At 42.2% G+C, this 26,228-nt stretch overlaps 1 protein-coding gene across 5 annotated transcripts in view; it reads left to right on the forward strand.

Annotated features, from left to right (window-relative positions):
* USP30 (ubiquitin specific peptidase 30) overlaps positions 1–26,228 on the forward strand; it is a 34,580-nt gene that overhangs the window by 5,526 nt on the left and 2,826 nt on the right. For 3 of the 5 annotated variants that reach the window (XM_023199132.3, XM_023199343.3, XM_023199288.2), the window contains 9 exons: positions 8,546–8,649; positions 12,635–12,733; positions 13,332–13,377; positions 14,772–14,866; positions 22,125–22,184; positions 22,674–22,760; positions 23,403–23,483; positions 23,583–23,802; positions 25,995–26,115. In XM_023199132.3, coding sequence (XP_023054900.1) covers positions 8,546–8,649; positions 12,635–12,733; positions 13,332–13,377; positions 14,772–14,866; positions 22,125–22,184; positions 22,674–22,760; positions 23,403–23,483; positions 23,583–23,802; positions 25,995–26,115 — 913 coding nt within the window. Of the gene's footprint in view, positions 1–8,545; positions 8,650–12,634; positions 12,734–13,331; positions 13,378–14,771; positions 14,867–22,124; positions 22,185–22,673; positions 22,761–23,402; positions 23,484–23,582; positions 23,900–25,994; positions 26,116–26,228 lie in introns of all 5 variants that reach the window. The other 2 variants (XM_023199236.3, XM_023199176.3) reach the window with 2 other exon arrangements.

Genomic DNA, 26,228 nt, shown 5'->3' on the forward strand with positions numbered 1-26,228 from the left:
AAAAAAAAAAAAAAAAAAAAAAAAAAAAAAAAAAGTCCATTAGCCTAGAAAATAAGGTAATTCACAAAAGAAGTAATACAGATTGCTAAAAAACTCAAATGTTCAACTTGACCATTATCAAAGAAGTATAAATAAAATAAAAATGCTACTTTTTGCCTGTCAGCAAAGATTAAAAAACAAATTTGCAGCCCTGTCCAGCTGTTGGACAATACATCTATACACCGCTGAGAGGGGTGTAACTTAGTGCAACTTTTCTGGAAAGCAGTTTGGAACTACACAATAATAGCTTGCGAAATATTCAGTACTATTTGACCCAGTAGTTCTGTGTCTGGGAGTCCGCCTTATGAAAATGGCTAGAAACGTAGATTGTGACTTAACTAGCCTTAAAAATGGAGTCTAAAAGCAACCAAGTTTAGGAATGACTGAATGGTGGCCCCCAACTTGGAGAGTCACAGTATACACTGGCTTGGTAAAGGTTTTAAGAAATAACCTACCTAACTTCTTTGTTTGTTTGAGACAGAGTCTTACCTTGTTGCCCAGCTTGTTGCAGTGGTACGATCTCAGCTCACTGCAACCTTCACCTCTCGAGTTCGAGTGATTCTCCTGCTTCAGCCTCCCTAGTAGCTGGGATTACAGCCGCATGCCACCATGCCCGGCTAATTTTTATATTTTTAGTAGAGACAGGGTTTGCCATGTTATCCAGGCTGGTCTCGAACTCCTGACCTCAATTGATCTGACTGCCTCAGCCCAAAGTGCTAGGATTACAGGCGTGAGCCACCGCACCCAGCCCAACTTCATTTTTAAACCAACTTTTTTGACTGTAGAACTCTTTTGTTTTCTTCATAAAATCTGCCGACATTCCATGGGTATTATACAGAGCGTGATGTATGCACAAAGATCTCCAACATCTAATTATAATGGCAAAAAGGGGAAAGAATGTAGATATCAAACAGAATGATTAAGCAATCACTTAATGCCATACTACCCTGTACATACCCGATCTCATCAGACCTCAGAAGCTAAGCAGAGTAGTGCTTGACTAGCACTTAGATGGGAAAATGATTAAGTAATCGATGGCATACAGCCATTAAGAATCACTTTTATGAAATTTTTTAAAAATTTGGGTGAGGGCATAGGCTGTAATATTAAAGAGCAGCATACAAAATACAATTTGACTTCATCAAGGTAGGAACTTCCACAGATAAAGGCTGGACTGAAAAATGCTGAAATATTAACCATTTTGGTATTGTGCAGTCATTGGTAATTTTAAAATCGTTTTGGAAAACTGTACTTCTACTTCTAACAATAAGCATATATTGCTGTCACTGTAAGGAGAAAATTGGGTTTAAAAAACATTCAGCTAAATCATGCTTCACTGAGGTGTTTTCCTATGTGAGCTCTGCTTGACACAGAAATCTTTATGAAGCAAGTGTACTTTTCTGTAGAAGAGGTGACTTGAGAATAATTTCTTTTACTATCGTGTTTTTTTAGCCCATTCCTGGTTTAGAGAAAAAAAAAAAAAGTGCAACTCGCTGCCAGTGTTCATCTAATTTTATGTAAACACGCTCTTTGAGGCCAAAGCAAGTCTGACTGATTTTAAATGTGAAAATAGAAAAACTGTTCTCGGAGTTCTTTCTTTTTTTTTAATGTTTGAGACGGAATCTCACCTTGTCGCTCAGACTGGAGTGCAGTGGTGGGATCTCGGCTCACTGCAACCTCCACCTCCCAGGTTCAAGCAATTCTCCTGCCTCAGCCTCCCAAGTAGCTGGAATTACAGGCACTCCTCACCACGCCCAGCTAGTTTTTGTATTTTTAGTAGAGACAGGGTTTTACCAGGCTGCTGTCAAACTCCTGACCTCAAGTGATGCACCCGCCTTGGCCTCCCAGAGTGTTTGGATTACAGGTATGGGCTAAAATGCTTGGCCTTTTTAAATTTTTTTTAAAAATAGAGATGGGGTCTTGCTGTGTTGACCAGGCTGGTCTCAAACTCCTGACCTCAAGGGATCCTCCCATCTTGGTCTCCCGAAGTGCTGGGATTACAGGGGTGAGCCAGCGCACCCAGCCATGTTCTTGTTAGTTATTTCTAAATAGAACTTGTCTCTAATCCTAATGTAACAGAAATGTATATGATGTTACATTAGGATTAGAGACAGGAATATTCTTGGGACAAATAGGAAATGGGTTAAAAGCACCACTCCAAAGATTATGTGAAAGCTGAAATGTCCACATGAGTTATCCTAACCCTGGCCTGTCAGCACTGCCCTTATTGTTCACATGGGACCCAGTACTAGGAGCCAGAGCCATCCTTGGGCTGCTGTCCCAGAATGTCTGCTCATTTCTCTGCTTCTGCTTTCCAATGTCTCTTACTTTGATTTTTTAGAAAAAAAAAAAATTTTTTTTTGAGACAGGGTTCTGTTCTGTCAACCCAGGCTGGATGCAGTGGCGCAACCTCAGCTCACTGCAGCCTCTGCCTCCCAGGCCCAAAACAATCCTCCCACCTCCATTTCCTAAGTAGCTGGGACTGCAGGCACATGCCACCATTCCTGGCTAATTTTTTTATTTTTAGTAGAGACAGGGTTTTGACATGTTGCCCAGGCTGATCTCAAACTCCTAAACTTAAGCAGTCTGCCCGCCTTGGCCTCCCAGAGTGCTGGGATTGCAGGCATGAACCACCATGCCTGGCCTATAAATAATTTTTTAATTATACAAGTAATGCATGAATCAGTTCTCTTTGTAAAAAATTAAAGCATTACAGAGAAGGCCAAAGTCCCCTTTATCAGTACTCCAACCCTGCTCCCTTCTACCTTTCCCAAAAGGAAGCTATAGGTGGATCCTTCCAGACCCTTTTCTGTGCATTTAAATACATTTCTGTGCATCCATAGAAATTATATATTATGGGTTTTTTTGGTGTTTGTTTTGATTTTTTGTTTTTTTGGAGACAGGGTCTTACCCAAGCTGAAGTGCAATGGTGCAGTCTTGGCTCACCGCACCTCAGCCTCCTGGGCTCAAGCTATCCTCCCACTCCAGCTTCCTGAGTAGCTGGGACTACAGGTGCGTGCTGCCACACCTGGCTAATTTTTGTATTTTTGGTAGAGACGGGGTTTCATCATGTTGCCTAGGCTGGTCTTGAACTCCTAGGCTCAGGTGATCTGCCCGCCTCAGCCTCCCAGAGTGCTGGGATTACAGGCATGAGCCACGGCACCTGGCCTGTATATTGTTTTGTTTTGTTTGTGATTTACATGGCCAAATATAATAAGCATTAGAGAAGTGTCCATTTTAGTACATGTAGTTCTACCTCCTTCACTTTTTTTTTTTTGAGTGTATTGGTCTTATAGTTTGTCTTCTGTGAATTGCTTGTTTATATCCTTTGCCTACTTTTTAAAATTGTGGCAAAATATCCCTAACATAAAATTTACTATTTTCAGCGTATAGTTCAGTAGATTAAGTACAGCCACATTGTTGTGCAGCAGTCACCCCCATCCCTCTCTAGAACTCTTCATCATCCCATACTGAAACTATACCCATGAAACAGTAACTCCCATTCTCCCCTCCCCCTAGCCCTTGGTAACCACTGCCCTACTTTCTCTCTGTTTGAATTTGACTCAGACTTCATTAAGTCATGAGTTTCCTCATATTTATAAGATGTACCTCATTAAGTGGACTCATATAATACTCACCCTTTTGTAACTGGCTTATTTCACTTAATATCTTCAGGGTTCATCCATGTTATACCACATATCAGAATTTCATTCCTTTTTAAGGCTGAAAATATTCTTAAATATTCTTTTTTTTTTAAGGCGAAGTCTCATTCTGTCACCCAGGCTGGCGTGCAGTGGCGCCATCTTAGCTCACTGCCACTTCCACCTCCCAGATTCAAGTGATTCTCCTGCTTCAGCCTCCCAAGTAGCTGGGATTACAGGCGTGCACCACCACACCTGGCTAATTTTTTGTATTTTTAGTAGAGACGGGATTTTACCATGTTGGCCAGGCTGATCTTGAACTCCTGACCTCAAGTGATCTGCCCACCTCGGCCTCCCAAAGTTTTGGGATTACAGGCATGAGCCGCTACACCTGGTCTAGGCTGAATAATATTCTGTTGCATGTGTATGCAGCATTTTGTTTGTCCCTCTGTCAGTCCATGGACATTTGGCTTATTTTCATTCTTTGGCTATCATGAATAATGTTGCCGTGAACATTAGTGTCCAAATGCCCTGCTTTCAATTATTTTCTGTAAACACTCAGAAGTAGAATTGCTGGATCAAATGGTAATTCTGTTTAATTTTTTGAGGAGCCTCTATGCTGTTTTCCACAGATGGTGCATGATTTTAGAATTCTACCAGCAATGTGCAAAAATTCCAATTTCTCCTCACCAACACATACTATTTTCTATTTTCATTGATAGTAGCCATCCTAACAGTATGGTATCGTTTTAATTTGCATTTCCCTAATAATAAGTTACATTGAGCATCTTTTCATTTGCTTCTTGGCCATTTTGTCTGTCTTTTTTGGAGAAATGTCTGTTCAAGTTCTTTGCCCATTTTTGAACTGGATTGTTTGGGTTTTGTTTTTTTTTTTTTTTTTTTTTGAGAAGTTGCTCTGTCGCCAGGCTGAATTACAATGGCGTGATCTCAGCTCACTGCAACCTCCGCCTCCCAGATTCCAAGTGATTCTCCTGCCTCAGCCTCCCAAATAGCTGGGACTACAGGTGCACACCACCACGCCCAGCTAATTTTTGTATTTTTAGTAGAGACAGAGTTTTACCATGTTGGCCAGGATGGTCTTGATCTCTTGACCTCGTGATCTGCCCACGTCAGGCTCCCAAAGTGCTGGGATTACAGGTGTGAGCCGCCATGCCTGGCCTTGTTTATTTTGTTGTTGTTGTTGTTGAGTTTTAGAAGTTCTGAGTTTATATATTCTGGGTATTAATGCCTTATCAGATGTGATTTGCAAACCTTGGTCATTTTTTTTTTTTCCTTCTTTGGTACAGAGTCTCATTCTGTTGCCCAGACAGTGCGGTGGTGCAGTCTTGGCTCACTGCAACCTCTGCCTCCAGGGTTCAAGTGATCCTCCTGCCTCAGCCTCCCGAGTATTTGGGACTATGGGTGTGACCCATCACCCCTGGCTAATTTTTGGGTGTTTTTTGTTGTTGTTTTTAATAGAGTTGACGGTTCACCATGTTGGCCAGGCTGGTCTCGAACTCCTGAACTGAAGTGATTAACCGCCTCGGCCTCCCAAAGTGCTGGGATTACAGGCTGCACTGTGCCTGGCCTCATTCACTTTTATAGCTGCATAGTTTCCATAATGTCAACACACCCCAGTTTATTTGGCCATTTGTCTCCAGCTCCTTGTCATGATAAGCAGGCTATCATGTGAGCATCCTTATACATGTCCCTTTGTGAACCTAAGCATGCATTTCTGTAGGGAAAAAAATTGCTGGATTGAAAAAGTAAAATTGCTGGGTTGTACAATATGAAAATGTTAGTAGATACTGCCAAATTGCCCTGTAGTATTTTAGACAAAACTGGGTGAAAGGAGGCATTAAAATTTTCCTTTGGGAGGTGGTAGGTTGGGGGAGCTAACAGAAGGGCTGCCCAAGGGGTGTGGGAGAAAGGTGTGGTTCCTTTCCCAACCCTGCTCTCTTTGTCCTGGGAGGGAAAGGGCTAGCCCCAGGGTATATACACACTGATGCAGAAGCCTGGGCTTTATTATTATTATTATTATTTTTTTTTTTTTTTTGAGGCGGAGTCTTGCTCTGTCGCCCGGACTGGAGTGCAGTGGCCGAATCTCAGCTCACTGCAAGCTCCGCCTCCCAGGTTTACGCCATACTCCTGCCTCAGCCTCCCGAGTAGCTGAGACTACAGGCGCCCGCCACCTCGCCTGGCTAGTTTTTGTATTTTTAGTAGAGACGGGGTTTCACCGTGTTAGCCAGGATAGTCTCGATCTCCTGACCTCGTGATCCGCCCGTCTCGGCTTCCCAAAGTGCTGGGATTACAGGCTTGAGCCACCACGCCCGGCCTATTATTATTATTTTTAAGTGAAAGCAAGTTTATTAAGAAAGTAAAGGAATGAAAGAATGGCTACTCCATAGGCAGAGCAGCCCAGAAGTCTGGGCTTTAAAGGAATCTTCCAAGGCCGTTGACGGCAAATCAGAAAGAAGAAACAGGCTGACCTACTGTATGTTGCGAGTCACTGAACTTCCAGAAACTGCACTGAGAGGCAGGCTTCTACATTTTTCTCTCTCATACTCCAGCAGTAGTGGTCCAGTGTAACATGCGATGGGAAGGAGGGTGGCCAAGATCAGGAGTCTGCACCTGATGGCCCATGGGCCAAATCCAGCCCGCCACCTGTTTTTGTCAATAAAGTTTTATTGGAACACGGTCATGTCCATTTGTTTAGATGTTGCCTTTGTCAACCTAAAATAATCAAAGGGTTCGAGATCCAGCTACAAGGGTTTATTCAAACACAAAGTGTGAAGGTGGCTGTCTGGGGACACACAAATAACAGGAAATGGTGATCAGTGCTCCCAGTGTGGGGAAAAGTGGGGATCATTTATGTAGACAAAAACGGAAGTACTGAACAGAATTATAACATTTTCCATACAATGGCTAACATACAGATGTAAGATTTGATTGGCTACTATGGATTACACTTTTAGGGGGTTGCCTACCATTCCGTTGTAAAGAGGTAATAATCACAAGGATCTCTATCTCCAGTGCCATTCAGCCTAGGTTTGAGTGAAGAACAGGGAGTCTGGTTAATTTGTAACATCTCAACACAAAGGTCACGAAGCAGCAGCCATGCGCCAGAGAAGAAAAAAGCAGCTGTGTTACTTGACTGTTTCCAGCACTCTTCCCCTTGGCATAATACATTTAGAAGGTCCTGAAATGTTACTTTCTTTTTACATCTATGACTGCTTTTGTGCTGCAATGGCAGAGTTGAGTAGTTGCAACAGAGACCATGTGGTCCACAAAGCCTAAAATGTGGCCAGGCACAGGGACTCACACCTGTAATCCCAGCACGTTGCGAGGCCAAGGCAGGGAGATCACTTCACCCCAGAAATTCAAGACCAGCCTGGGCAACATGGTGAAACTCTGTCAGTACAAAAAATACAAAAATTAGCTGAGCACGAAGGCATGTGCCTGTAGTCCCAGCTGCTCAGAAGGCTGAATTGTGAGGATTGCTTGGGCCCAGGAGGTCAAGGCTGCAGTGAGCCGAGATCACACCAGTGCACCCTAACCTGACAGAATAAGACCCTGTCTCAAAAAAAAAAAAAAAAAAAAGCAAGCCTAAGATGTTTATTTTCTGGCCTTTTACAGAAAAAGTGCCAATCCTTGGTCTAGAAGTAATTATAATATAAATTCATAAGCCCATCAAACTTCTATTTTATTAGGCCTGATTCTACTTGTGATTGAAAAGTAAACCACTCGGCCAGTGCCATGGCTCACACCTGTAATCCCTGCACTTTGAGAGGCTGAGGTGGGCGATCATGAGGTTAGGAGTTCAAGACCAGCCTGGCCAACATGGTGGAACCCCATCTCTACTAAAAATACAAAAATTAGTTGGGTGTGGTAGTGTGTGCCTGTAATCCCAGCTACTCGGGAAGCTGAGGCAGGAGAATAGCTTGAACCCAGGAGGCGGAGGTTGCAGTGAGCTGAGATCACACCGTTGCACTCCAGCCTGGGCTACAGAGTGAGACTGTTTCAAAAAAAAGTAAAAGTAAACCACTCAAAAGACGCTTTCAGGCTGCTGCATATAGCTTGATGCTTTGCCTTGAAAATCAGAAACTCAAATACAAAATCAAAGGCCTTGGGAAACAGCCCTGTGGAGAGGAGTGTGGCACCGAATATGGGGTTGGACTGGATGAATGTTGGTTGGGAACGGCCCTCCCAACCTGAGAGTTGTGAGTTAAAATCATTTTACTCAATAAGAACCTTGCAACAAATTTATATTGATGATAGTTTGAAGATAGAGGAATCAGTTACTTCATTTAAATGCTGCAGCCTCATGAAAAATTACATTCATTCAGTAAACATAAGTGCCTAATAGAGTACTATGCATTGGGTAATGCTACAAAGAATGATGAAAAATACCTAATTCTAAGGTGAATCCTGCGGTCCTTAATTTTTTTTTTCTTTTCTTTTTTTTTTTTTTGAGACAGAGTATCACTCTGTTGCCCAGGCTAGAGTGCAGTGGCATGATCTCTGCTCGCTGCAACCTCTGCCTCCCAGGTTCATGCCATTCTCCTGCCTCAGCCTCCTGAGTAGCTGGGACTACAAGCGCCCGTCACCACGCCCAGCTAATTTTTTTTTTTTCTTTTTTAATAGAGACAAGGTTTCACCATGTTAGCCAGGATGGTCTCGATCTCCTGACCTTGTCATCCGCCTGCCTTAGCCTCCCAAGGTGCTGGGATTACAGGCGTGAGCCACTGCGCCCAGCCTGCAGTCCTTAAATTTTTAATTAACTTTGATATGTTATACTGTACAGGTTTTCTGATTAGTTGTGACGCTGGTGAATTTAATAATTGTCTTACCTTTTTTGTTTCCAGCCTTGTCCTGCCAAGAAGTTACTGATGATGAGGTCTTAGATGCAAGCTGCTTATTGGATGTCTTAAGAATGTACAGATGGCAGATCTCATCATTTGAAGAACAAGTGAGTACAACATTTGAACAGGTTTAGCTTGGAGAATCCTTTCCCCTAGTGACTTGGGGTCTGACCTTGCAATTGCCTGGCCCCAGTGTACATTTCTGTGACATTTTAGACAGCTTTAGTGTTCTGGGACCAGAGTACCAACTTTGTTCCTGCTGTTATGATCAGAGGGGAGATACAGCTGTTTTTCACCCAGTGGATAGAAGGTTAGGGGGATGGGACATAAACACACAGTTGCCAAAGAGCAAAATCTTTTTAGTTCTTGAGTGACTTGGCACTCCAGTAAGTGATAAGGACACTTGGGTTCTTTAGAAAGAGGCAGGTGACTTTATCTTGGAGACTCAGAGGTTTAGGTAAGATTTTTCTGAACCACACCCTCAATTTAAAAAACAATCAATCTTCAAAGCTTGGCTTAAAGTGGCCAGAAACCTCAAGCAGATGTCATATGCAATTCCAAGGCCGTATGCAGTCACTCCCACCTCCCTTTTCCACAACTACAGCTTTGCTGCCTTCTTTGGAACTTGGCCACCCTCCTCCCTGCCGGACCGCTGTTACCAACAGCACGTCTGAAGCAGAGGCCAAGAGAGTGAAGCTCTAGGGATGAAAAAATCTAGCCCCCAGTGGCATACAGCTGCATCCTCCACAGCCACATTTCCAAGATGGCCTTGTCCAGCTTCATGTAGGTGTCGTCTGCCGCCACTGTCCAGAGAAATGGGAGGCGGCATCTTGGACCTCCCGAAACTGTGGGGCTGACATGAGGGGCATTGAGGGACTTTTGAAAAGGGAGGTGGGGAGGCTGTGTAGTGCCCCTTATTTTTAAAGGTGTTCTCTTGTTTTTGCTTTATTCTGAAGCCACAGGTCACTTTTTAGACATGGTGCTGGTGGTATCCATACTTTCTTAAAATGTATCTCAGTTAATCCAATTGTATGTTGCAATGTTTTTCTATTTAGAAAATACTTCTAAAATCCTCCTCTGGTAACTGGAATTATTTATCTACATTTTACATTTCCCTAAACTGAGAGAATAACTTTGAGATTTAGTCACCAAGGACATCAGATAACTTTTTAAAAGTCCAACTTCTCCATCAAGGACTCACTTAGGTCCCAGTCCCTCCTTGGAAGTATTTTCGACATCTTCAGCCCACAGTAGTGGGCCCACACCATGCTGTAGTCTGCAGGAGAAAGAGGTGGGCGCGTCTGTCCAGTGGCCTTTTCCTGTTTGAAGGTACCCAGAGCATCTAGCATGGGCCTTGCCCACATCTGTATTATCAAAGATCCACTCAATCAGGAGCAGACTTTCCCTGATTATCAACCCATTTTCTTTGTCTAAAGCTAGAGCTTCAGAGGATGCATTGGGCCAAAGGCTTGCTTTATGCAAATTACCTGATTTTATTATCACAATAACCATGTAAGGAGTTTACTGTTGTCCCCATTTTACAGATGGAAACACTGAGGCTCAGAGAAGTGGAATGATTTGCCCAGAATCATGCAGCTATTTAAGGGGCAGAGCCAAGATTTAAGACAGTGTGGTGCTCCAGTGCACATTCAAGCTCCCCCTCCTCTGCAGTGCTGTCCCTTTCCTCAAGGCCGAGTTGTTACATGGCTTACCCACGGGTTAGGTTATAGATCCACCTCCATCCTGTCTTGGATCTGCTTCAAGCCTGTGCCCAGATGCCTGGTCTGTGAGGGCTCCTTGAGCCTCCCAGGAAGCGCTGATTCTCCTCCAGGTCCCCTGCTTCCTGTTCATCTATACAGGGCTGCAGCTGTGGTGTGCTGTTGGCTAACAGCTAGGCTGCCACACCTCCCCTGGATTGTGAGTCCCTCAGGGGCCAGAGCCTTGCCTTATTTATCTTTGAATCTCTACTTGCACTCTACAGCTGCAGTTTTATAGCCCAGGAGGGAATTCATTTATATAGGCAACAGGTATTTATTGAATGCCTGCCTGGGGTGGGGCCTGTCGAGGGCAATGGAGTTGTAGCGGCAGACATGACCTGCAGGAGTTTTCCTGCTCACTTAGAGCTGGTATTCCAGTGGGGGATGAGAGTAGCAGGCAGTGGTCGGTGCAGACAGCAGGGAATTTCAGGATATGCTAACAAGAAACTAGCTGGTGTGACACGGCATGGGTAGCGGTGGGCAGGGGAGGAGGAGCCAAGTGACAGGGGAAGACTACTCCAGGTAGGGAGGCTCCTCTCGGGAGGTGAGGTTTCAGTGGAGACCAGAAGTATAAAAGAGAGTGAAGTGTGTGGACACCTGGGTGCAGAGCATTCCAGACAGATGAAGAAGCTAGGGTGTAAGTCTGGAGATAGTTATAAAGCTGCCACCTGTGGAGAATGGCAGGGAGGCCAGGGTGGGAAGGGCTGCAGAGGAGAGGGGCTGGAGGAAGTTGGCGGGGAGCAGATTGTGCAGGGACTGGGAGGATGTGGGCAGCATCGGCTTCTATTGTGTGTGCAGCGGGGAGCCACTAGAGGGCTTTGAACTGGGGACTGGTTTGATCTGACTTGTTAAAAAAGGAAGACTGGAGGGGCAAGAATGCAAGCTGAGAGGAAAGGTGGGAGGCCACTGCAGTTATCTGGCCGAGATGGCGTGGCTCAGACTGGGGTTGAAGCAGGGGAGCTGAGAGTCCTTAGGAATTTAGGGCATATTTTGGAGGAGGGGCCTTTTTTCAGGACGGCTGCTGAATTGGCTGGGGGTGGGCTAGGGTTCAGAGGGGTAGAGGCAGCTTTGGATAGTTGGTTGGGGAGTTTGCCCTGTGGAAGAGCTCTTTTGGCAGAGACCTGAAGGATAGGAGGTAGCTGTGCAAAGGTCTGAGCACAACCCGAAATGGGAATAAGCTGGATGTGTTCAAAGAGCACAAAAGAGGCCAGGGGCCGGGACATTGTGAATGTTGGGGGCTTTGTAGGCCACATAAGAATGGTAGGTTTTACTCTAGTAGAGGAAGCCATTGGAAAGCTAAAAGCAGAAGAGTAAAGCTGTCTGCCTTTTAAAGTATTGCTCTGGTGGCAGTGTGAGGGGACACCAAAGGAGAAGCAGAGGGCCTGTGTTGTGACCCCGTTACTCCTGGAAGAGTGAGGGGTGGCTTGGGTTTTTGGGGAGAGGGCCGTTTGAGTTGATGTTCAAGAGTAGTCCCATGCCATTGGATCCAGCAATCCCACTGCTGGGTACAAACCAAAAGAATTCAAACAAAGCAGGAACGCAGTAAGATATTTGTGTATTCAGGTTAATAGCAGCATATTTGCAATAGCCAAGGGGTAGAAGCAACCCAAGCATTTATCAGCTGATAAATAGGTAAACAAAACTTTCATACAATGGAATATTATTCAGCCTTAAAAAGGAAGGAAATTCTGCAATATGCTACAACATGGGTGAGGCTTGAAGACATTATGCCAAGGAAAATAAGCCAGTCACAAAGACCAACACTGTATGATTCCACTTGTGTGTGGTTCCCAGAGTAATCAGATTCCTAGAGACAGGAAGAATGATGGGTGCCAGGGGTGGGGGAAGGGGAAATGGGGAATTAGTGTTTAACAGGTATGGAGTTTCAGCTGGGGAAGATGAAAAAGTTCTGAAGATGGATGGCGGTGATGATTGCACAACAACATGAATGTACTTAATGCCACAGAATCATTCATGTTAAGATGATAAATGTTATGATATGTGTATTTTACCACAATTAGCAAAAAGCATACTCTTTTGAAGTCGGAGCAGAGGTCAAGGCTGTCTCAGTGAAACAGAACTATCTCAGAGACTGCTGGCATGAAGGCAGCTGCCTGGCTTTCTCTCCTGCTCTCCGCTCCTGGACCTCTTGCTTGAGGGTCTTCACTCGTAACAGTGTCTAGGACATAACTGTTTTCTTTAATGAGCTGGGCCTTGAGAAGGTAGAAAGCAAATTCTACCCACATTCACTGTAGGGCGTCTGCCCGAGGTGGGTAGTTCTGATCTTGCCCTTTCCTCATCCAGCCTCTCTAAAGAGTGCTTTGCCCTTTGACAGGATGCTCACGAATTATTCCATGTCATTACCTCGTCATTGGAAGATGAGCGAGACCGCCAGCCTCGGGTCACACATTTATTTGATGTGCATTCCCTGGAGGTAAACGATTAATATTTCCAACACGTTCTGTGTAGCTTATGCGTATTTGGTAAGTATAGGAGAGGCAAGTGTAATCTTTGTACAACTTTAAACACAAAAGTAAGATTCAGTAAAAATCAGTGATAGGAATGAGGCCAGGGGAGGGTCTTTAAACTACATGCTTTGCAGTTGGTGACTCTGATTAGGGATGTCAAGGCTCTTTCAAATGATTCATTGCTGCAATTTATGTTGGCTTTGAGAAGAAAGAATGTGTTGTTTTTTCCTATTTAATACAGGGGAACAGGGGCCATAGGAATACTAAGTGAGCCCTCATTTCCCTGTAACAGTATAAATATCGGGGGGAGTTGATAAAAGTTAAACAGTAAGGATGAAAATATTCTGGAGAGAAGAAATATGTTTCTATTGCATTTGATGAAAGAATATGCATAGTATCCAGCCAGATAGGCTAATTGAGGCCACCTTTAGAAACCTGAGCTTTGTTAAAAGTTGATTTTTAGTGGTGTAATCAACATAGAAACTTGTAAGGTTTAGGGGTGGGGTGAGGGTGGTAAAAGGGATTATAGTAGGGTTTTCAGTCTGTTTTTTTTTTCCTCTACAGCAGCAGTCAGAAATAACCCCCAAACAAATTACCTGCCGCACAAGAGGTAGCCGTTTTCCATTGAAATATAACGCATAAGATGTAGACTTTTAAGATATGATAATAATTTGCTTGTGTTAAAAATATTTTTTTCTGGTGACATACAGGCCAGCTTGAAGTGTGATGTGCTTGCAAAGGAAGTTGTATTTTGGAAATAGCTTTAAATAGATTCTCTTGGTGTTCCCTTGCACCCCAGCCCAGCTTTTCTTGAAACTGGCTTATTTGTACTTCAAACAAGGACTTTCTTTTTACCTTTTCGAATTGATCCTGGGAAGAACGTAATGAGCTGAATCTGTCGTGTCCTCAGCATTTCCAGTGCTGCCAAATTCTACTGGATGTTACCAAAGTCATCCTTAGGAGGAAATTGTTGTTTTCTTAAGACTTAAGGCCGGGCACGGTGGCTCACGCCTGTAATCCCAGCACTTTGAGAGGCCGAGGCAGGTGGATCACCTGAGATCAGGAGTTCAAGACCAGACTGGCCAAACATGGTGAAAGCCCGTCTCTACTAAAAATACAAAAATTAGCCGGGCGTGGTGGTGCATGCCTGTTATCCCAGCTACTCTGGAGGCTGAGGCAGGAGAATCGCTTGAACCCGGGAGGCGGAGGTTGCGGTGAGCTGAGATCGTGCCATTGCACTCCAGCCTGGGCAACAGAGCAAGACGTCGTCTCAAAAAAAAAAAAAAAAAAAAAGACTTAAAAAATAAAATTAGCATATTAATTCCTTTGTGTAGTAATAGGAATAAATATTTTTTGAGCCCATGCTGTTTTCCAGGCTTTGCATTATCTCATTTAAGCCTCATAACAACTCTACAAAGTTGATGATACTGGAGTTAATGGGATAATAACTATCCCAATTTTCCGCACACTGAGGCTTGCCGAGATGAAAGGCATTCCCAGGTCAGGTAGCGAATAAGAAGCAGAGCCAGAGCTGATCCTTGGGCTGCCTGACTCCAGAGCCCGGGTTTCTCACTTACGTTCTTTCCATTGAACCCCATTCTAGCCAAAGAAAGGCCTAGTTATTCAGAACTTGCTTATTCTGATTATTTCAGAAGATTTTATCTCACTTTATGGAATGTTCACTGGTGGTATCCTTCTTTTGACATCTCAAACGTTTTAAGCATGTGTTTGTAAAATGACGTTATTAAACACAAATTCCTTTTTATAATGTGGCTCTACCCTTTATACAGAAACCATATGTAAAGACAGATCTGTGTAAATTCTCCTATGAAGGAATGGGATGTCTTTTGGATGGAAGTCAATGAGGAAAGCTATTTCAATGTTCTTTTCAAGAACATTTATTCTCAAGAGGGAGTTTCTACAACATACTAGAAAGGAAGATGAATGTTGAGCTTGGTGCCGAAGGGCTAAAAGTGACATATCAAAAAACTTTTTGCATTCCAGGGTCACCTCACCCCACATCCAATCACTGGAAGTCTCAACATCCTTTTCATGGAAGACTCACTAGTAATATGGTCTGCAAACACTGTGAACACCAGGTAAATACCAACATTTGTTATTTCTGGATGAGGTTTTCCAAAAGTTAGGATTCTTAAAAGGACCTAGAGAGTGGGCTGGCATCGGTCACTGGTGTTAGAGACTACCTAGCCTCTGCACACTAGTGGACTGACTACCCCACTTCGGTCAGTGTCAGCATGTCATTTGATCCTCAGATGGCATCTTCTGCTCCAAGGACAGCAGACCCACTGTGGATTGGCAGGATCTCGAGTCCAGTGGTTGGGTCTATGCTCATGGTGGACACAGTAGATTCTAGGACTGGTTTTTTCCCCTTTGCTTTTGAGGTTTTAAAATAATATTTTATTATGGAAAATTTCCAACATCATGCAAAAATAGAGAATTGTACAACTGTCACCCCAATCCATTTTATTTTATTTTTTCACAGCCATTACTGACTCTGAGATCAGTCAACTTTATCACATTTTCATTGCCCCCTAAAAAAACTCCAGACTCATTAGCAGCCTCTCCCCATCCTTTCCATCCCCCTACCCCTTGTCAACCATGAATCTACCTCTGTCTCTATGGATTTGCATATTCCGGATACTTCATATCAATGGAATCATGTAATGTGTGGCTTTTTGTGTCTGGCTTCTTTCATTTAGCATAATATTTCCACGTTTCTTCCATATTGTGGCATGAATCAGTACTTTGTTCCTTTTATTACCAAATAATATTGCATTACATGGATCTACAACATTTTTTTTCATTCATCAGTTGATGGGCATTTGGATTGTTAACACTTTTTGGCTATTATGAATAATGTTGCTGTGAACATATACATACAAGTTTTTGTGTGGACATATATTTTCACTTCAGTTGGGTGTATGCCTCAGAGTAGAATTGCTAGCTTATATGGTAACTCTTTTGTTTAACCTTTTGAGGAACTGCCAGACTGTTTTCCAAAGTGACTATGCCATTTTACATTCCTACCGGCAGCGTACAAGGGGTTCCAATTCTCCACAGCCTCACCCACATTTTGATGTCAGCCCACTCTCTAGGTCCTGTCTGACATTGTGGTTCTAGCCATCCTACTGAGTGCAAAGTAGTATCTCACTGTGGCTTTTTCCCCCAGCTTTATTGAGATCTAATTGACAATAAAAATGGTATATATTTAGGGTGTACAAAGTGATGATTTGATGTGTGACTATGTGTGCGTGTGTGTGCATGTGCACGTGTGCTCATACGTGGTGAGAATACTCTCTTAGTATATTTCAAGAATACAATACAGTATTATTAACTGTAGTCACCATGCTGTACATTAACTCTCCAGAATTTATTCATCTTATAACTGAAGGTTTGCATCTTTCAGCAACATCTCCCCACCTCCCCAGCCCCGGCAGCCACCATGTACTCTGCTTCTGTGAGTTTGGCTTTTCTAGATTCCATGTAGGTATGAGATCAGGCAGTGTTTATCTATATCTGGCTTATTTCACATGGCAGATGTCCTCCAGGTTCATCTATGTTTCACAGATGGTAGAACTTCCTTTTGATGGCTGAATAATATTCCATTGTACATGTATACCACATTTTCTCATTCATCTGTCTGGACGTTCCCTGTCTTCACTATTGTGAATAATGCTACAATGAACATTGTTTTGCAGATATATCTTTGAGATCCTGATTTCATTTGCTCTGGATATATACCTAGGAGTGGTATTGCTAGTTCATATAGTAGTTCTATTCTTAACTTTTTGAGGAACCTCCATACTGTTTTCCATTTACATTCCCACCAACAGTGAACAAGAGTTGTCTTCTCTTCACACCCTCGGCAACACTTGTTACATGCTGTCTTTTTTTTTCAGACGGAGTCTCGCTCTGCCACACCCAAGCTAGAGTACAGTGGTGCCATCTTGGCTCACTGCAACCTCCGCCTCCTGGGTTCAAGCAATTCTCCCACCCCAGTCTCCTAAGTAGCTGGGATTACAGGCACCTGCTAACATGCCCAGCTAATCTTTTGTATTTTTAGTAGATACCGGGTTTCGCCATATTGGCCAGGCTGGTCTTGAACTCCCAACCTCAGGTGATCCGCCTGTCTGGCCTCCGAAAGTACTGGGATTAAGGCATGAGCCACTGCACCTGACCACATGCTGTCTTTTTGGTAATAGCCATCCTAACAGGTGTGAGGTGATAGCTCTTTGTGGTTTTATTTGCATTTCCCTGATGATTAGTGATATTGAGTGTCTTTTCATATACCCGCTGGCCGTTTATATGTCTTTTTTTGGAAAGTGTCTATTCGTGTCCTTTGTCCATTTTTTAATTATGTTACTTTGTTTTGTTTTGTTTTTTTGCTGTTGGTTCATATGAGTTCCTTATAAACACTCTCTTAGTATATTTCAAGCATTCAATTTTGGATATTAACCTCTTATCAGATATATGGTTTGCTAATATTTTCTTTTATTCCATATGTTGCCTTTTCATTTTGTTGATTTTTGATTTGCTGTGTCATTGCGGTTCTGAGTGACATTACCTTGAAGACTAATATGTTGAATGGTCTTTTTAAAAATAAGGTTCGCATATTAAGAGATATGTAATATATGTTAAGGAACTGTAATCTATAAGTTGACTATTCATCTCTTTTTTCCTTGCATTGTTTTGATACTATTGTAAGTGGAATTTTAAAAAAATTATTTTCAAATTGTTTGCCACAGCTGTTTATATTTTGACCTTCTATTTGAGATTTTTGTAAACATTCATTTATTCTAGAAGCTATAGAAGTTTTGTTATATGTTCCTTAGTATTCTCTGTGTATGTAAACAGTCATGTTGCTTATGAAGGGAAATAGTTTTAGTTCTTCCTTTCCAATCCAATATTTATTCCTTTTTTTTTTTTTTCTTTGCCTTATTATCCTGGCTAAGACTTCTGGTACAAAGTTAAATAAGAGTGATGATAGCAGACATCTTTGCTTTGTTTCAGATCTTCTGAAGCAAGTATTTGGTGTTTTATAATTAAGTATGATATTACCTTTAGGTTTTATTATACCCCTTTATCATACTGAGAAACTTCCCTTCTGTTCCTGGTTTGCTGAGAATTTTTGTAATTAATAGTGATTGAATTTTGTCATTTTTTTTCTGCATCTATTGAGATGATCATATTTTATTATTTTATTCTGTTAACATGGTGAATTACAGTAATTGATTTTTCTAAGTTAAACCAGCCTTTCTGGGATAAACCCCACTTGATCGTGATGCTGTATTGTTTTTATATATTAGTGAATTTGATTTGCTAATATTTCCTAAAGGATGTTAGTATCTATGTTTATGAGGAATATTGTTCTTACACTTTTCTTCTCTTGTGATGTCTTTGTCAGGCTTTGTTATAAGGATTATACTAGCCTCATAAAATAGTCTGGAAAATGTTCACTCCTCTGTTTACTGAAAGATTTTGTTTAATATTGGTGTTATTTCTTGCTTGTTTGTTAAAATTTGTCTTTCTTTAGCTCTATTTCTGCTAATTTTTTTTAAACTTTGTTATTGGATACAAGCATATGTATTATGATGAGTTAACTCATCTCGTCATGATAAATTGTCCCTCTTCATTTCTGCTAAGACTCCTTGACTTGAAGTCTATTTGAGTGACTCATTTTTAATCTAGCTAATGTTTATTTGGTAATTTCTTTCTGTTATTTTCAGCCCTTGTCTTTAAAGTGTGGCTTTGTGGACAGCATATAATAGGTCTTGCTTTTTTATCTAGCTTGACAGTCTTTTAGTTGGAATGCTTAGTCCATTTACATTCAGTGTAAGTATTGATGTGATTAGATTTCGGTCTGCCATTTTACCATTTATTTTCTGTTTGTCTTACATTTTTTCTTGTTCTTCTGTTCCCCCTTCACTGGCTTCTTTCAGGTTAATGGAATACTCTTTAGTATTCCATTTTAATACCTTTGTTGGCCTTTTAGCTTTACTCTTGTGTGTTTGTGTGTGAGGGGGGTGTGTGTGTGAGATTACATTATGCAATTTACCTTATCACATTCTATTTAGAGTTAATATTATACTACGTCATGTAAAATCCTGGAATATTACAAAAATATAGTTCTGTTACCCCAGCCTTTGTGCTATTATACATACATTATAAACCCCACAATACTGTGTCATAGTTTTTGCTTTAAAGAGTTATGTATGTTTCATTTCATTTCCTTTGGATATATGCCCGGAAGTGGTATTGCTAGTTCATACAGTAGTTCTGTTCTTAACTTTTTGAAGAACCTCCTCTGTACCATTTTCTATAATAGCTGCACCAGCCAGGTGCTGTGGCTCACGTCTGTAATCCCAGCACTTTGGGAGGCTAAGGTGAGTGGCTCATAAGGTCAGGAGCTCAAGACCAGCATAGCCAACATGGTGAAACCCCGTCTCTACTAAAATTACAAAACTTAGGCATGGTGGCGGGCGCCTGTAATTCCAGCTACTCCAGAGGCTGACACAGGAGAATGGCTTGAACCTAGGAGGCCAAGGTTGTATTGAGCCAAGATCACTCCACTACACTTTAGTCCAGGCGACAGAGCGAGACTCAGTCTCAAAAAAAAAAAAAAAAAAAAAGGCTGCACCAATTTACATTGCCACCAGTAGTGTGTAAGAGTTACCTTCTCTTCTATTAATTAATTAATATAAAAAATATATTTACCTTTTTTCTTGTTCTCAGTCTTTCATGTAGATGAAAATCCATTTTATGTTTTTTCCCTTTTGGCCTAAAAACATCCTTTCAACATTTGTTATAGGTATACTGGTGATAGATACACTTAGATTTCATGTATCGGAAAATGTTTTTGTCTTACCTTCATTTTTGAAGAATTACTTGCTGGATATAGAACTTTGGGTTGACAGTGTTGCCGTTGTTTTGCTTTGGTTTATTTTAAATTCATTTTAAGGACATTGTTCTATTGTCTTCTGGCCTCCATTTTTTCAGTTAGTGTCATTTATATCATTCTTCTCTATGTAAAGTGTCATTTTTTTCTTCTGCTTACACTGCTTACAAAATTTTCTCTTTATTTTTGTTCATGCTGTGTATAGATGTGGTTTTCTTAGTATTTATCTTATTTATCTTGTTTGGGGTTGCTGAGTTTGTTAAATCTGTACTTTTTTTTTTTTTTTAACCAAATTTGAAAATTCTTGGCCATTATTTTTTCAACAAAGATTGTATGCCCATTTTTCACTTGTTAGTTTACTTAATGTTGGCCCACAGGTCACTGAGGTCTTGTTCAATTTTCTTCAGTCTTTCTTCTGTGTGTTCTTTAAATTAGATCATTTCTATTATCTTCATGTTCACTGATTCTTTTCTTTTTTTTCTTTTCTTTTTTTTTTGAGACAGAGTCTTAGCTCTGTCATCCAGGCTGGATTGCAATAATGTGATCATAGCTCACTGCAGCCTCAACCTCCCAGGCTCAAGTTATCCTCCCACCTTAGCCCCCTGAGCAGCTGGGACTACAGGTGTGCACCATCACACCCAGCTAATTTTTTAAATTTTTTGTAGAGACATAGCTCACTGTGTTGCTCAGGTTGATCCCGAACTCCTGGGCTCAAGTGATCCTTCCACTTCAGCCTCCCAAAGTGTTGGGATTACTTTGAGCCACCATACCTGGCCTGATTCTTTTTTCATCTCCAGTCTCTGTTTGCCTATGCAACAAATTTTTCAAGGTAGTCACTGTTGTTTTTAGTTATAGAATTTCCATTGTCTTCTTTTTAATAGTTTCCATTGTTCTGAGATTCTCAATTTGTTCATTCACTGTCACTGTATATTTTCCTTTACATCCTTGAGCATATTTATGATGCATCTGTGAGGTCCTTGTGTGCTGACTTCTTTGTATTTCATGTTTCGTAATTTTTTATTGTATACTTAATATCATAGTAGAGACAGAGAGAGTAGGGATTCTGTTACATTTCTATGAAGAAAAATTAATTTTCTTCTGGCCCGCAGTTAACCTGGCTGGGCTCAAACTCAACTCTGTCTCCCCTACATTGGGCAGCAAAACCTCTGCTCAGTTTTTTTAGCTTCCAGCCGCTACTTTTTGCCAGGCTCCCTGGAGTTTCCCCTGTGCACGTGTGGTTCAGGGATCAGCCCTGGAATTGAACAGAGTTTAGGTATAAACTTTGGGGCTCATCCCCTCTGTGTCTCCTTTCTTCCTGGCATTTACCCTGGTCTCTCCACCAGCCCTGATTCTTGAACTCTGTCATCTGACCACTCAATCCTGTAGGATGCTGGTTTTTGCCACCCAGCACCACATCAACCAGGAGAAAAAGCCACAAACACACAAATCTTGCCCACAGAGTTCTGTTTTTCCAAGAGTTGACTTCTTTTCCATTTCTGCCTGCTTTTGGTAGCTCTCTGTTCATTCAAACCGTTTTGTTTTGTTTTGTTCCAAACTTTGCAATTGTTATCTCAAGGAGGGTTAACCTACCCAAGCGCCTCTGCCATCACCAAAAGCAGGAACTCTCTCACCCTACTTCATCGTCTGCTTTTTTGCAATGAATAATCTAATGTGAACATCTTTCCACATGATCATATGTTCTTCTACATTTTGTTTAACATAGTGTTTCATTCTGTGGACATGCTATATAATTTATTAAACCATTCGCTAAAACTTTCAACTACAGTTATGTGCTGTATGATGATGTTTTGGTCAATGACAAACCACATGTATGATGGTGGTCCCGTAAGATTATAATACTTTATTTGTACGGTACTTTTTCTATGTTTGGATGCACAAATCCTGCCCACTGTGTTACAGTTGCTTACAGCATTCAGTACGGTAACATGTTGTACAGGTTGGTAGCCTAGGAGCAGTAGCTAGACCATATGGCCTAGGTGTGTAGTAGGATGTACCATCTAGGTTTTGTAAGTGCGCTCTGTGATGTTTACACAATGATGACATCACCTAAGGATGCATTTCTCAGACTGTATCCCCATTGTTAAGTAATGCTGACTGTATTCAAATTTTTGCTATTATAAATAATATTGATGAATATCCTTGTAGTTATGCCTGTGGTTATTTCCTTAAAATAAAATCCCAAAATTATTTCTGGCTCAGGTATTTAATCTTTCAGTTGTTCCAAGCGATTCTTTAGTATTATTGTACCTCTTATGTGTACAAGGTTGTTTGAATAGAATTTGATTCTTTGTACATTATATTTTACCATGTTAATGTTGGGCATCTCAATATTAAACTGTTTCATAGTCACGTATCTTCCATCGTTAAAACTTTGAACTAAGCCTATATCTTTTCTGGATTTTCTGCAATATTTGTTTCAGAGTCCTGTTCGATTTGATACCTTTGATAGCCTTTCACTAAGTATTCCAGCCGCCACGTGGGTATGTACTGATTTATGGTTTATTGGAGTCTGTTTCAGAGACATTTCAATCTGAAAGGGTTTTGAAGCATTTTATGTGGCTCAGGCCCTATGTGTAATTCAGATACATGGTTGGTTGAACCCCATCTTAACTTTAATATGTGGCATGATTATGGGAGGGAGGATAATGAATGGTTTTTCTTTTGCTCCAGAAATTTTGGCTTTTTGAATACACACACACAGACATTAACCTCAAATTCAAAGATACCTAAAACAGCATGGAAGTCCACAAGTTCGTGCAGTTACATCCTCATGCTCTAGAATCTGTTCATAATAGCAGTCTGGGGAGCTTTGAGTCCCATGTTTGTCCAGGAAACACCCAGTTGTGACTATAAAACTTTATTGCCTGCATACATCAAAATAAAGCTCTGGTCTTCACACTGCCATCTGCTCACAGTTTCAGCATAGCTGTCCTTTGAATTGTAGTAATTTTCTTCTTCTCATGCTGTAGGGTCACCCATTGACCCTGGACCACTGCCTTCACCACTTCATCTCATCAGAATCAGTGCGGGATGTTGTGTGTGACAACTGTACAAAGGTATGCATTGAACCCCAAATGTCATCCCCAGCTGGCCTGTGTGTGCTGATGTAGCACCTCTCACACCACCGACCCTGAGCTCTTCTGACTGTACCCAGTGGGTCTTTTCAGCCACTTCTACTTCTCCCTAACTTGCTTTGGACATTGGCCGCTCATGGACCAAATCTCTTGCCCAGATGAGTTTTGTTTCATACACAGTGTTTAAAGAATAAACTGTCACGCTGAGATAAGAAATGCCCTCTCCAGTTTGCTGCAGTTGCTTCCACTCCCATTTGTTTTACACCCTTTCTTTTAACCTGTGCTACCTGCCTGACTCCCCTAAGTAACTGAGTTTTCCCCTCTGACTCAAGAGGAACTGTATGGAACAGAATTTTTGAAGACAGAGAACAATTAATAGATGACATGCCAGTGTCAGAGCATCAGTGTTCGCTCTTCACATTCTCTTCCCTCCACTGTTTCTGTTATTTAATGACTAAGAGAGATCAGGGAAAACAATTCACAAATAACTGGGCAGCTGAATTCATTTCAGCAGGTAGCAGTCAAGTGCCAACTGTGTGCCGCTGTAACACCACTGTGGTCTGCAGCACTCCAAAGCTATCCTATTTTAGGCATTTCTGCAGAGAAATGTTTCTTTTATTTCAGATTGAAGCCAAGGGAACGTTGAATGGGGAAAAGGTGGAACACCAGAGGACCACTTTTGTTAAACAGTTAAAACTAGGGAAGGTGAGCCCACACCACACACCCTGTTGGTTTTGTTTTGAGGACTCCGTGTGTCCTGCCCCTGAAACAACTCAGTTCTCCTGGTTTCTCTTCTACCCGCAGCTCCCTCAGTGTCTGTGCATCCACCTACAGCGGCTGAGCTGGTCCAGTCACGGCACGCCTCTGAAGCGGCATGAGCATGTGCAGTTCAATGAGTTCCTGATGATGGACATTTACAAGTACCACCTCCTTGGACATAAACCTAGTCAACACAACCCTAAACTGAACAAGAACCCAGGGCCTACACTGGAGCTGCAGGATGGGCCGGGAGCCGCCACGCCAGGTGTGTGCACAAGGAGCCGACGCAGCAGGAATTTTCAGCACAGAGAAAAGCAGTTCGGAATCACCACCTTCTGGGTCCCGTATGACATGAGCACAAGGCTTGTACAATGGTTGCTTAAACTCTTGAGAACAGCAGGATTGGGGGTGGAAGAGGGAAGATTTCTTAGAAGAGGTAAAAATTACGTAGCAGAGAGATGTATGGTTTTTGAAACCGTATTACAGATGAAAAAGTACAGAGAGAGACGCTTAAAATTGCAGCCTTGTCTTCTGATCTTTCCTCTAAATGATACAATCATTGGCTCACATCATTCCAGTGAATTTTTTTTTTTTGGTTGTGTCATTTCCTGTCAGTACAGGAAATGTGGGGAGGACATGTCCTGGCTAAAGATCACTGAACCTCTTCTGGGGGTTGAAGTGACTTCTGTACTGAATTATGTATCTGATTCCATTACTGCCCTCAGCTGAGGTCTCAGTTAAGCCAGGTTGCTATTATCACCCCTGGTCTTACTGATGAGAATGTGGAGGCTCCACGGGGTTGAATGATTGGTCCAAGGGCAGACACCACACGGGAGAACTGGCCCTAGAATGCCATGTTGGTCCATTTTCTAAAGGTGTCTCATGTGACACACTGAGTTCTTTAGAGTTAGACATGAGGAAAACCCACTCACTTGAAGGGCTCTCAGCCTGAACTCACCATCTGCCTGCCGCCCCCAGTTAGGTCCGGATCGTCTCACACCCCATACTTTCCTATTTAGGGTCCCTTAGTCCTTTTGTTCTTTTTGTGACCACAGTTGCATGGCCCGACACCTCATCATGTCAGGGAGATTGTGTTTTCCTCTTTCTCATCAAGTCACTAAATTAACATCGAAAAGAGATGAGGTAGGGGACAGACTCAGGTTCAGCCCTCAGCCCTGGTTTTAAATCAAAGACCTCTGCACCCCAGCTTCCCCCTCTCCTGGGCTGGGGTGCAGGTTTACTAATGTTGAGAGCATGCTGGCTGTGGTTAAAGATGCCAGCAGCAGGGCCAGTCATGGTGGCTCATACCTGTAGTCCCAGCAGTTTGGGAGATTGAGGTGGAAGGATTGCTTGAACCCAGATGTTTGAGGCTGCAGTGAGCTGCGATCATGCCACTGTGCTCCAGCCTGGGCAACAGAGCAAGAGATCCTGTCTTAAAAAAAAAAAAGTCATCAGTAAACTACTTGGTATGTAACGGCCCCCAAAAATGACACTTGAAAGGAAAATACATGTAAATATAGCCTTAATTATCTTATGTATACCCATAAACATGTATTAATGCTGTTACATGTTGGTATTCCTTAGAAGCTGACAGAATTAAAGAAAATAGAATGTTTAGATCAGTGGTTCTCAACTTGGAGGAGTTTTGCCGCCCGAGGGACATTGGGCAATGTCTGGTAACAGTTTTGGTTGTCACTGCTAGCGGAGGGGTGCTACTGGGTAGAGGCCAGGGATGCTGTTCAACATCCTCTGATGCACACAACAGGCCCCGCAATAAAGAATGATCCAGCCAAAACCGTCTGGTGCCATGTTGAGAAACCTTGGTTTAGGTCAAAAGCCAGTAAATTGGCTGAGTGCGGTGGCTCAAGCCTGTAATCCCAGCACTTTGGGAGGCCGAGACGGGCAGATCATGAGGTCAGGAGATTGAGACCATCCTGGCTAACACTGTGAAACCCCGTCTCTACTAAAAAATACAAAAAACTAGCCGGGCGAGGTGGCGGGCGCCTGTAGTCCCAGCTACTCGGGAGGCTGAGACAGGAGAATGGCGTGAACCCGGGAGGCGGAGCTTACAATCAGCTGAGATCCAGCCACTGCACTCCAGCCCTGGCGACAGAGCGAGACTCCGTCTCAAAAAAAAAAAAAAAAAAAAGCCAGTAAATTAGCTACTGATTAACTTTGATACATGCCATTAGCAAACAGGGCTAGGAGCTCAAAGATCCCAGGGTAGCCATAAAGCTGGAGCTAGATACACTTGTCCTATTTGGGATTAAGACAGATTATCCCTATTTGAGATTAAGGATAAAGGGCAGATTATTTTATGAATCTGTATAATACCAGATGAAATATATTTTTTTCTTTGTAGCATTATGGGGAGTTAACTTTCAAGGTAATCAAAACCAGGCTTTGTTTACAGAGCCACTGCTTATCTTCTTTGACTCGGGCCTTTTTCTCTTGCAGTTCTGAATCAGCCAGGGGCCCCCAAAACACAGATTTTTATGAATGGCGCCTGCTCCCCATCTTTATTGCCAACGCTCTCCACACCAATGCCCTTCCCTCTCCCGGTTGTTCCCGACTACAGGTGAGCTGCCCTTTACAGGCCCCATCTTAGAGCTACCACTACTCTTAGCTTCGAAAATTAGCTTTTCACAGAAATGAATTCAGGAATATGTAGAGGTTTATTTTTCATTTTAA

This window comes from Piliocolobus tephrosceles, chromosome 10 (genome assembly GCF_002776525.5).
Source record: "Piliocolobus tephrosceles isolate RC106 chromosome 10, ASM277652v3, whole genome shotgun sequence".
Taxonomy (NCBI): Eukaryota; Metazoa; Chordata; class Mammalia; order Primates; family Cercopithecidae; genus Piliocolobus; species Piliocolobus tephrosceles.